This window comes from Amblyomma americanum, chromosome 6, assembly GCF_052857255.1.
Source record: "Amblyomma americanum isolate KBUSLIRL-KWMA chromosome 6, ASM5285725v1, whole genome shotgun sequence".
Lineage (NCBI taxonomy): Eukaryota > Metazoa > Arthropoda > Arachnida > Ixodida > Ixodidae > Amblyomma > Amblyomma americanum.
The window spans coordinates 131235292-131247886 of NC_135502.1; the positions used below are offsets into that span (position 1 = coordinate 131235292).

A 12595-nucleotide genomic window follows, 5' to 3' on the forward strand; every position below is an offset into this window, starting at 1 on the left:
AATATCAAATCGAATATCTGCTCAGTACAAAAAAAATTTCAGAAAAATGATAAACAAGCAAATGTTGTTGCCCTTACTTTTTTCAAAATAATGCATGGTCTTTGTAACTAAAATAAACAAAACTAGACTGCCTCAGTACCGTATAAAAAAACATGCGCACAGAAATGTATACTATTGATGAGACATAGCAGTACCCAAAACCAGTTGTTGAGTGAGCTGGTTATGGACCACCGGATAACAGTATCCAAACTGTAACAGTATCCAAACTGTAGAACTTGCCGCTTGCTCGAGGCTTCGATGTTGCTTCGCTGCGCTTGCCTCTGCGCTGACAGACCTTCCCCCAGAGGGGTGGTCTTCGCGCTCGTTTGGTCAATACCACCGAGACAAACTGAGGCCTCGGCGTTCCCGCCATGACTTCAGGTTAGTCATGCAGGTTTCGAGGCCCGCGCACGCCGCAGAAAGATTCGCGCGCAAAAATCCTTTTAGTAGAATATTAAAAGGGTCTTCAACTGACCTATAGTTGGTACATACTTCACGAAGGTAGCAGCAGAAAGGTTATAACGAGAACACAGAAGGGTACGAAGCTGCACTGTCAACTGATTTCGCCGCCGGTGTCTCTTCATTTTATCGTCCAGGAGCTTCGCGCAAAAAAGCGGCCTTTTTTCTTGACATGGAGACGCTGTGTTTGCACACTGCTCTCCTTTTTGACTAATCGCGCATGCTTCGAGGACCTTCCGAGTTAGCTTATCGCCATTCATTTTTTTGGGGTACTTGCAGGAGCTAATGGCTGGACGTGCAACAGCATTTTTTTAAGGCCTTACTACTCCGTTAGACGAAATGTCGTCGGAGACCGTCGTTGTTGAAGCAGAAAAATGGCCCCAAAAAGATGGCGTCGCAGCAGCCACCGTCTAGTCACCGAAACGGCGAGTGCGACGACGGCATGCGCAACAGACACCAGGAGCAGCCCCCCCCCCCCCATAATACTTTTTTGTTCGCAGTAAAGCTCGAATCTTTATATGGGTGTGTGATGCTCGTACAGCAGCAGAAGACGTGTTGATTGCTCGGGAAATTGCATTTAAATGTTTTTCCGCCACTGGATTCAAACTCGTCTCGTCTACTCCGAAATTACCCCGTTGTCACTATTTTGAAGGAAATGACTGTTTAGCCTAACCTCCGGGATCTGTACCCAAAACCAGTTGTTGAGTGAGCTGGTTATGGACCACCGGATAACAGTATCCAAACTGTAATGAGGTCACGCAAAACAAAAGCCATAAAATGACAAGACTGGCAATAAAAAATAGCATGACGACTAGTAAAACCTCATTCATTCGGAGTTCAAGGGACCCGGAAGAAATACCCACTTTATCCGAAGGCCTAGGTTTATAAACTTCCCCGCGCCTCGCCCCCCCCCCCCCCCCCCCCAAAAAAAAACTGCTGAAAATGCGGAGATGCAGTAAGGCCTTACGAGGTGGCTCCATCGCGCTAACACCCGTAAGCCCGTGACGAGCTGCCCGTTTTGGAGAACAACACAAATGGAAGCAAGCGGCTGAGGAACACACACTGACGTCCGAATGGCCACACAGCTTCTAAAAAAGGCAAAATAAATCACCTGCGACGCACCAGTCGGCGCCCAAAAGCCGCGCGAAGCTGGGATTGGACTACCGGCGAAAGCGCGGGCCGACAGTTGCAGTTTCCGCGGGGCAGCTGAGAAGCTCAGAAACCGAAACTATGCAGCCAGGCTATTTTTTTACCTAGCGACAGGAGCCTTCCGATCGTTGCCACGCTTGCCGTTACGCCCACTAAAGAGGTGCGCGGGTTACATTGTACCATGCTATAGGCGGAGATTTTTACAGGATCGCTTGCCCTACTGTGACAACTCGACGTGCCCCTTCAGGAGGCTCCCGCGAAATTCCGCAAGTAGGCTTTCCCGCATAGCTTAGTTTACAAAACAGGATGGCGGAGGTCACGCTCGGAGAGTTATGAAGGCCACAGGACGCATTCTTCGGATTTGGGCATTAAATGTGTAACGTATTACGGAAGGATTAAAAAAAAAAAAACGCGATCTCTCGTTGCGATTGTTCGAAGCGGGCCGTCGGCCATCTTGTTCGCAGCACGGGTGATATGTGGGAAAGCCCACTTGCGGAAATTCTCACGAGGTCAAGCCTAGCGGCGTCGGAATGCGATCGGTCCGCGTGAAAAACGGTGGTGAAGGAAGGGAATAGGACCTCTGAATCGTTTTCCTGGAATTTTTAACTGGATTATCAACTAATTTGCCCAGATATTGTGCTTTTGCCACAGTAGAATTTATGAAAGTCTGCGCAGTATATGATCGCTGGGTTCGGGAATTTTCGAACATTCGGAAATTCCACCCCTTATGAAATGCCAACCCTTATGTAATACCCCAGTCATGGGGCCTTTAAGGGAATAAAATGAAATGAAATGAAATTCTCGAATATGAATTTTTCAAATACGAATAGAATCGAATATCAAAGATATTCGATTCGTATTCAAAATTTCGAATATTCGCACACCCCTACAAATAACATATTTACTCATGTAATAAACATACTACTTTTCCAGAAAAGTTGACATCAATTTGAGGAGAGGGAAAAAACTGTTGACAGATTTTTTCACAAGAGCAGAAATTTCACATTTTAGGTCTGTTTGCCTGCCCCCTTTCTGCATGCCCACTGGTTGTGAACAAAAGCGTGTGGGTGACATCCAGGTTACCCATGTTTTTGTTCGCTTCAAAGGGTGCTTGCTGTGTCATGGCGTGATCAGAGGATTTTGTGATAGTTGACGCCGGCCAATCGCAGCAAGAAAAAGCAAACATGCTGAACCCTAAAGGTCAGGTGCGCATTTTTTATGCAAGTTAAAAGAATTGAATTCTAAACGACAAAAGTAGAAGGCAAGGAAGGGGGGGGGGGGTCATTATGCAAGTAAATACCGCAACTACCCTATCAAGAAAGCGCTTTTGAAAAAGGTTTCGTACTCTGCATTTCGTAGATATGCACCCATAGCAACACTAGTTTTCAATATGTCTTTACAAACAACGAGAAGTTCTTTAATTATCTAGAATTCATTTACTAATCAGAATCATAGCGAGGAAATCAATCAGGTTACTTGAGTTTATATAATTTCAATCAAGAAATAGCATATGCGGTCCTATGATCAGTGGTCCCTTCCTGGAAGCTTTAAACATTAAAAAGCCATTCAAATGCATGTTGAAAACCGTGACAACACGAGGCAAATATCAATGCAGCAAAGAATTTGTGTGAAGACCATGCATGAAAATGCTTTCTGCATTTTAAATGAGTGCAACAACCTTAACATCTGACTTGGGTCCCCTTGCACAAAGCAAAGTAGGAGAGTCTAGTTCCCAGTCCTCTCTGCTGCTTTTGAGGAAAGGAAAGGGGAACAACTGGGTCATTATATTGGTGGACACCTGAACAGCTCAGGGCTACCTGGCAACAGAGGCTTTTATTCAGGGAGGGGGTTTTCTTTCTCAGTGAAAGCTTGAGATATCCATCCATGAAGTGAGCTAGTTATGCCCCTTTCCTTCCCTCAAATCCAGCAGACTTCGAATAAGGCTAGATTGGGAACTAGACTGCCTTATTTGCTTCCTGCAAGTAGAACCCGATTCCTTGTAGCTTTTGAATAATCATTCTCCCCAAGTTCATACACTGCACTGTCAATTCCCATTATCACATCTCGGAACATAACAGTTATCCAACATTTGAAAAACCAACCTCATCATCAAGAAGCTAAGATCCACTAAACATTTGTCCTTTCTATTCACAGATTAACTTATTTAAATGCAGCTTTTCCCCGTGAATGACAGATGACTAAAGCTCACTTTCTGGCATTAGCCATGCCCTTCTATTTTTAGGCCGTACTGAAGGTAATTAGCATTGTAAAGTTCAGTCAGTATTGAAACTATTAGGGTACTAGGTATGATGTCAGTGTGCGCTTGTTTTCTCGTTATCATGTAAGTGACCGGTTCTATATTCTCTGGCACCCAACTCCTGCTATAGACCTGCAAGGGCTTCAGAACGTATAAAATAATATAAAATGAATGTGTTTGTTGACGTTAAACTTTCAACATGCTACATGTACTTTATATGTAATTGTAATTACATATGTAATTTAGTGACAGTGTGAAAGTGCCCAGAAAAGTTTAAAAAGCACAAAAGCTTATACAAAACTGAATACCTTGGCAGTCTAAGCATGCAGCCATGAAATGAAGGGTGTGTTTTGCACATCTCAGTTTGACCTGCACAATGAACACCTGAATGCCTGTCTGCACCTCTAGGCGGCAAGGAATTAACGTTTTAGAGGTATCAATGCCCTGAAAACTTTTGTGGGCACCTGTACATTCCAGCTCTTTTGTAACCACCGCAGCACGTGACTGTCACCACGCACCTTGATGAGGGTGAGTTGGTCGCCATAGTCCTGGATGGCCTTGGTGGTCAGGGCGTGGTTGCAGTCTTGGCTCACAATGATGGGGAACTGCTTCTTGGAGGGCCGGTACCTGGGAGACAGCACAGCACAGTTTTTGCGACTCTGAGGATGACCAAATTTCACCAGCCGTCTCCTCAGACAACACTGCAGTGGCACACCTCACGCTGATTAAACAGTGCAATAACTCTGCCTGGCTCTCTCCAGCACATCTATGTCTCAACACTGTGGTTTGCAGGCACAAACTCAACAAGCTGCAGGAACACAAATTTTTGCCTGCAAATTGCAGCATGCACAAACTTTGGTGCACATTGTGCTAACACGATAGATAAGCGGGCGAGTTGGTGATACAATTTTTAAAAATAACAGCGCGGAAAACGGGGATTTCAAGAGTAGAAAACACAGGACAAGTGCTGACTCTCAACTAAAGTTTAATCACAGGAAACAGGCAAATATAAGGGAACACGCAACAACCGAACAACAAAACCACAAGGCACGTGCACTATGTTGGGCCAAGATAGGCAACCTCACTATCATGCAGGAGCAGGGATGATTTGCTGATGCAGAATCTTGGTTTTCTTCTCATTTGGTGGGCTTCTACGATTTCCCTGGTAAATTGGTCGGGGTGTTTATACAATATGCCAGTATAGTATAAGGAAGGAAAACATGATTGACACTCTCAACAATGATCAACTAAATTCGTGGAGCGGTTAGAATCTAATGAGTTTAGATGTTCTCCGAGTTGTGTGTTAAACCACTGTCCCGTTCGACCAATGTAAATTTGACCACGGGACAGAAGTATTTTATACACTACGGCCTCAGAGCACGGCAAAAATTTCTTATCATGCTTAATGCCACAAGACGCTACAGATGTGTTAATATTGCGAGCCTTATTTTCAACAATTGAACAAATTTTATTGAGCTTATAAGGTGCTGAAAAAACAGCACCACCTTCATACATGGGCCACATTTTTTAAGGCCATGTGAAAGGCGGTGTACATAGGGAAGGACTGCGAACTTTTTCCGTTTCTGTTCTTTCTGTGAAGATGGCGGCAAAGCCGAGGTTTTCAGCTTTTTAACTATTTTATTGCAACCCAAAGTGATGAGCTCATCCGGATAACCTGCATCCCTAAGCCTCTTAGCCTGATCATCGAAGCTTTGTTAGGATTTTGACAACGCTGATGACAAAGATGAAACAACAATTCCGCTTTTTACTACCTTTGAATGATGCGATTTATAGTTCAGTAACAGTTTTTCGGCCCGTGGTGAGTATTTCCAACGCATGTGTCCTTCCTCTATAGTCAAACACAAATCTAAAAACTTAATCTTGTTATCAACCGAAACCTCAGTGCGTCAGCAAACCATCCCTGCTCCTGCGTGACAGTGAGGTTGCCTATCTTGACCCAACGTAGTGCATGTGCCTTGTGGTTTTGTTGTTCGGTTGTTGCCTGTTCCCTTATATTTGCCTGTTTCGTGTGATTAAACTTTAGTTGAGAGTCAGTGCTTGTCCTGTGTTTTCTACCCTTGAAGTCCCTGTTTTCCGCGCTGTTATATTTAAAAACATTGTGCTAGCTGCAGATGAGATGAATTGTATTTTACAATTCATCACATGTGTGTGCATGGTGCAATTTCCAGGCACAAATTTGTGTCTTATATTTCATGAAATCTGCAGCTGGCCAATGTGCATCAGTGTGTGCATGCCGCAATTTACAGGCACAAATTTGTATTTGTTACAATTCATCACATCTGCAGCTAGCACAATGTGCGCCAAAGTGTGCACATACTGCAATTCACAGGCATGAATCTGTGTTCCTGCAGCTTATGTATTCAGACCCATGCGTGCATACTACAGCGTGGAGAAATTGTCGAGAAGTACAAGTATCCTTGCAGCCGTGAGATCACGGCAAGTCTACTGCAATACGTCAGGTGGTGACTGTCGCATGTGTGTCAGTGCACAAGGAATGGCCCTTAGAGATAAAGACACAGAAAGGTTAGCAAAAGTTCAAGTAAAACTCATCTTTCCTTTTCACTGCCTTCTTCTTGCACTTTTGGTTTTCTTTCTTTCTCCCATTTTTTCTTGTCCTTCTTTTGCTACAAATAGCAACCCATACACATTGCATGCTCCAAAAAAGCCGCTGAAGTCGTGCAGTTTGTGTCAGACATTCTTACCCGTTTGAAAATGAATGTCACCCGTCATTTCAGTCACTTGCCAATGTAATATTTGGTCTCCATGGGCTCAGATTTAGTTTTCATTTCAGGTTAGTTCTCACATTTGAGAGAGAACTGCCTGCTACAGTTGATTTCTTCCGAGAGCTTTTTCTGATGACACCGATATCAGCATCGTTGTCGTGTGCGCCGATAATGAGTAAGAGGGGAAATTGGCAAACTGACCAAACCACAGATGACCAGAGCGCTGCCAGTGCAGTACAGCGATAGCAATCACAACACGAGAAACTCCATCTGAGCACCGCAGAAGAATAAAAATCAAGAGACAGCCATCCAATCTTGTGCTTTCATTAATTCAAAGTCTTGAGTTTGTGACAACTGTTGACACAGAGCAACTAGATATAAATGCTATATTCATTCACAAAACTTCTTTACAATTGGTTTACAATTAGGTCGTACATCAGCACACAAATTCACAATATTAGTTCCCTTGCTCTCACTCAGCACAACTTCTGGGCTTTTTTTTCTAAGCTTTTCTTTCCAGCTAACATTTGCGCACACTACGGGAACACACACACAGGCACACGTGCTGGCTTGCTTCAACGTTGCAAATGGTCTGGGGCTAGTTCAAGAAATTTCACTAACTTGAAGACAACTGTGCAGAATCTGTACGACACCGAAACCCTCACTTCTCTGGCTTTGAACAGAGATCTCGTGCTGTAACACTTGCTTTGTACTTCACTTCTGTATCACAATTTTGTGAATAAATGAAATTAAATTGAAAAAGAAAACACAAGAAAATGCTTGCTTACACCAAAATGCTATAAGCTAATGCAATAGGTTTGGTTTTGGTTTATGGGGGCTTAACGTCCCAAAGTGACTCAGGCTATGAGAGATGTCATAGTGAAGGGCTCCTGAAATTTCAACCACTTGGGGCTCTGTCACGTGCACTGACATCGCACAGTACACGGGCCTCTAGAATTTTGCCTCCATCAACATTTGACTTCCGTGGCCAGGATCGAACCTGTGTCTTTCAGGTCAGCAGCCGAACACCATAACCACTGAGCCACCGTGGCAGTGCTAATGCAATAGGGTATGCATTGTATACCACATCTTTTAATGGTATACACATTCATTTTTACATACAAAGGAAGCCAACAGTCACCGAAACCGAAAAAGCATAGGAAAATGTTTCAATGTTTTTTTTTAATTTGAGGCGTTGAACAAAGGAAAATTAAGCATAATTATTAAAAGAAAGAACAACTACATGCCATCGCTGTAATTCTTTCGTGAAATTTTTGCGTACAACTCAACTGACACAGCACACCTGTCTTGTGTTAGTGTCTCATATTTGTGTCATATTGTGAAACTATTTCCTTATTCCTGACAACCTGAAGCAGAGAGCAGATGGTGTCTTCTTTGGAAGGGCTGGGTAGTTTCGAAATCTTAGAACAGATGTAAGCTTAGAAGACCCATTGTACCCAAAAAGATTATGCTTGTCATGACATTGCAGTGTTTAACATCAGCAGTTCTGTATGAATTACACCTTAAGAAATAGGCAATGTAATAAAGTAATAAATTTTTTTTTTCTAACAGAGGACCACTGATTGCCAATGGGGACCACATTCAGCTGTGCTAGTAGAGAGGACATGTCTTGATTCTGCAGTTTTGGCAGCACAACTAAGAAAAATGGCTGACGAGTGTAGCCTGCAACCAAGCTTTTTCAAAAGGAGGTCGTTACACTTCATGACGTGAGAGCTAAGGCAACAATTCTTTGTGTTCTTCGCATATACTGGGTGTCTCAACTAAGATGTCCTGCTATTTTAAAAAGTAGGCTTTTTTGAGTTAGAAGAGCACTTCACAATTATACAGCTAAGACATGCTAAATAATAGGCTGGTTAACTAATATTGAGTACTTAATTTTTTAACTAGTACTCTTAGTATCCTTATTTACTGAGAGGCATGTAGCCCACAGTAAGTGATATCCATATCAGTTTCTAGAATTTCAAAAACTCAGTTACCTTGGGTGCTGTGGCCCAACAAATTCTGCGTACATGGCACCAAAATACTTGCGCTTTCAAAAAGCTTGCAGGCAAAGCATCCCCTGCAGTGCAGCAAGCTCACGTTGAAATAGGCAGAATTTGTTGGGCTACAGAGCTGAGGGTAACTGCGCTTTCAAAGTTCTAAAAACTGATATAGATATTAATTACGGTGGGCTATACACCTCTCAATAAATAAGGAAACTAACAGTAATAGTAGAAAAGGTTACTCAATATTAGATAACCAGCCTACTAGCTAGCACGTTTCCGCCATATTCTGATGCACTAGCTGACAATGCTACACCAAAAGAAACACTCTTCCAACTGAAAGATCCTATTTTTAAAAACTGTAGCACATTTAAAGGTGTATCATCTGGCACATGTGCACAGGCTTCCTGATCATGCAAGAGCACTGCCACTCACTGCAGCAGCTGGTCGATGGGGCGCTTCACTGTGACCCTGTTGCAGGCGAACAGGAGGACCGCAATGACGGGGGTGTCCTTAGGAGGCTGGCCTTGACTGTCATTCTGGGCTTGAAGCAGCTCTGGCAGCAGAGAGAGGAATGAAAGCAAGCACACGCAAGTGAGAGTGAGAAAACTCGCACACTCTGCCCCACAAGAGTAGCACACCCAATTTTCGTGCAATTTCTGAATTCACATCTTGCACGAGATGCCAGCCAATAGGCTGCTCCAATTTTCTAAGCATGCATTAAAGGACAAGTACAAGGCTTCCATTGCAGACACTGACCATGCCTATTCAGCTGTACAACTACAAATACAGTAACAAACACATAAAATAATTGAATCTTACAGAAACAGATATAAATTCGAAACACATTTTCCCCCTGCATTCTAACAATTGCCTCAAGCTACTCTATAACAGGGCTCTCCAACATGTGTCACACATCTGGCCACATAATTAGTGCGCAGCCCTCCACACTCCGACCAAGGACAGGGGGAAAAACAGGTCAACAGATGGAACACTTGTTATATGTGCGTGATGCAGAAACGGTTCAACAAGCTCAATAAGCAAATTCAGGCTCATTTGAGCCAAAAGAGGAAGAGGTGCACTCAAGTACACATAAAAAGAAAAGATGTGCACACATTTTTTAACTCGTATTGTAATACAATTGCTTTTCCTTTCTAAAAAATAACTGTTCTTAGTGTCAAACGTTACTGTTACATTGTACGACTTTTTTTTTTGTATGTGCCCTACGTGTCAAAATCCTCCAGGGGACTGATAGCTACTTCCAGTGCTCAAGCAACATGCTTTCCATTAAAGCAGGACATCAAGGGCAGCTAAGTGCCTCCATTTGCTACCAGTATGTCCTGGAAATAGAAAGAAACTACAGGCTTACAATGCTAACAATAAGATTCATAATGGTCTGTTTACTTGAGATCAATAGACAGAAGCCGTCAGGTCAAGTTTAATATATATTCTGTACAAGTAACCACTAACTTGCGACTTAAGTTTCACTAGAAGGAGGAGGGTGACGCTTCCCAGCACCATTAATTTTACCCGATATAAGTAAAAGAAGTGCAACTAATCAATTAACTGATAAAAGGATGGAAATTGCATGGGTGAATTTATTTTACCTGCAGACCTCGTGACAATCTTTCTTGTTAGAAACTCGCAGGAATAGAGCCCAAAAACATCCTAAAATTTTGGCTTCAGTGCCACAGCTTTGCTGTTACTCGACCAACTAGTGGATGCCAAAATAAGATGGCAACTATATACCAACGTAGGCAGATAAGGCCAGTGATCAAAGCATGCAAATAACCAGCAACTCAGGGTTTACAGATGAGCTAAGAAAAAGTTTACAGGGACTGCGCAGTAGACTTCATCAGCTACACCATACTTCTGATAAATGCTCTGAAGTGTCAGGTGAAATAGAAAACTGTTCAGTAAAGTGGTAATGCCTTTAAAACACAGTTTTCAAGCATAGTTGCCTTGCTGAACACAACATACCTTAATTTTTCTCTACATTTCAAACATGTCGATGCTTCTACACTACTGCACACATGCTGCAGTCTAAGATTCACGTTTTTTTCTTTAACTAACGCATATATACTTTCTTTTTCACTATATTTGATGAGAAATTTTGTTTTCATGATACCCTGTGAATAACATGTTGAGACAGTTTCAACACAAACATTTCACTTCCTTCGTTGAGTTCTGCCAGAAAATCTTCAACTGCAACTAAACAGCCAGCAGATGAAAGGTTTGGTCTAAAGTCCCAAAGTGACTCAGGCTATGAGGGCTGCCGCAGTGAGGGGTTCCAGTAATTTCAACCACATGGGGGTTCTTTAATGTGCAAAGACGTTGCACAGTACGCGGGCCTCTAAAATTTCGCCTCCATTGCAATTTGATCGCCGCGGCAGGGATCGAGCCCGGGTCTTTCGTGTCAGCAGCCAAGCACCATAACCACTAGGCCACCGCGGTGGCAACAGATGAAAGCAAGCCTGGAGTGGTTACAGGCATTTCACGCCTTTTTGAATGAAAAAACTACATATTCAGAGACATTACCATCCCTAGGCATTATTATTGCAGAAGAAAGATTGCACACTACATGTAACTAGATCTCAAAATAATCTTCATTGGTACAAAGCTTCAAGTTAAAAAAAAACAGTGAGAAATTAGAGAACTAACTCCGGTTGGCAATTAATTATCCTTTTACAATTTTAGATAAATCTGCGGACCAGAAGTTCAAAGAAGGCTGCAAACCCTCAAGTGCCATCGGCTGTTTTTAGCCAGTCAAGACGAACATATCACTTGCAGCAAGGAGCAGCAAGGAGCGATAAAACCAGATAATTTTCAGCCAGCTGCCAGGGAATTCGCCACGCAAGCACAAGGAAAGAAACACCGAATTCAGACAAGGAAGTCTGGCAATGTCAGCCAGCTATCAAGCCACAACGCAAATGTGCACTTACTGGTGTCTCTGCAATGCCTGAAGCAGCGAAAATGCTGCTTTCTGAAGTGGATTAGTTAACCATGCAATGCTGGCAGCCAAGGAGTGAAAAATCTCGTGCAGCCTGGTAGCACATACAGTTCGACATTTTTTTCTTTTTAATTGCACGAAGAAGCTGAGAACATTTAGGCAGATTATAAAACTTGAGACTGCACATACATGTTTCACTGGCTTTATACAACTGATACAGTCAAGAAAGGCCAGGTGACAATGTCCAATAGCACACCTACTTAGCACTAACACTACTATATTTACTCGAACTGAAGCTAAAGGTTTTTACAATAGCAAGAGATTCAAAAATTGCACGCTAGCTTAAATGCAAAGAATGGTCCTGTCAACGTAATTTCTGCACCACTGTTGAGCACGGTGGCGGTATGATACATAACATGTTTTGTTCTATGACACGATGGCTCTGAATAAGTAGTGTCACTAGACTGCAACTTTCGAGCTTAGAAAAGCCTTATCAGCAGTGAACAATACATTGAATCTTCAAGTGCAAACAAAAGAACAGCATGGACAAAATAAATGTACATTATTAAAGGCAATCAGGGCCCCTGTTCTGTGCTACAACACGAGCAGCATTTTCAGGACAGCAAAGAAGTAGCCATCATGTTGTAGAATCCAAACAATGAAAGTGGATGGCATCGAGAACAGCACACTGTGATGTGAGAAAAGTGAATGAGAAATACCTAATGTTAACAGTGAATGAACATTCCACCAGGCTCACAACGAGCAGTTACATGACACAATAAACACATCACTGCAGTTTCCGCTCATCTTTTTCAGCCAGCCTGCATACGTTTCCACCACTTCTTTATGGTTTTCTGAGGTTCCCCTATAAAGCAAGCTGCCTCAGGTTCAAGCAAATACAATATCTCGCTTAATATAAAGTTTTATACATGCACATAATATTAGCAGTAGCACTCATCACAACTATTCCTGGCTTCCTAAGCATTTTTCTCAA

General features: G+C 42.7%; 1 protein-coding gene across 4 annotated transcripts in view; it reads right to left on the minus strand.

The window, feature by feature from the left end:
• Positions 1-12595, minus strand: part of LOC144094106 (alpha-1,3-mannosyl-glycoprotein 2-beta-N-acetylglucosaminyltransferase-like) — an 86496-nt gene that overhangs the window by 30453 nt on the left and 43448 nt on the right. For all 4 annotated transcript variants that reach the window (XM_077628018.1, XM_077628019.1, XM_077628017.1 and 1 more), the window contains exons 4-5: positions 9087-9207; positions 4423-4531 (exon numbers count right to left, since the gene is read on the minus strand). In XM_077628018.1, the coding sequence (XP_077484144.1) occupies positions 4423-4531; positions 9087-9207 (230 nt within the window). The remainder of the gene's footprint in view (positions 1-4422; positions 4532-9086; positions 9208-12595) is intronic.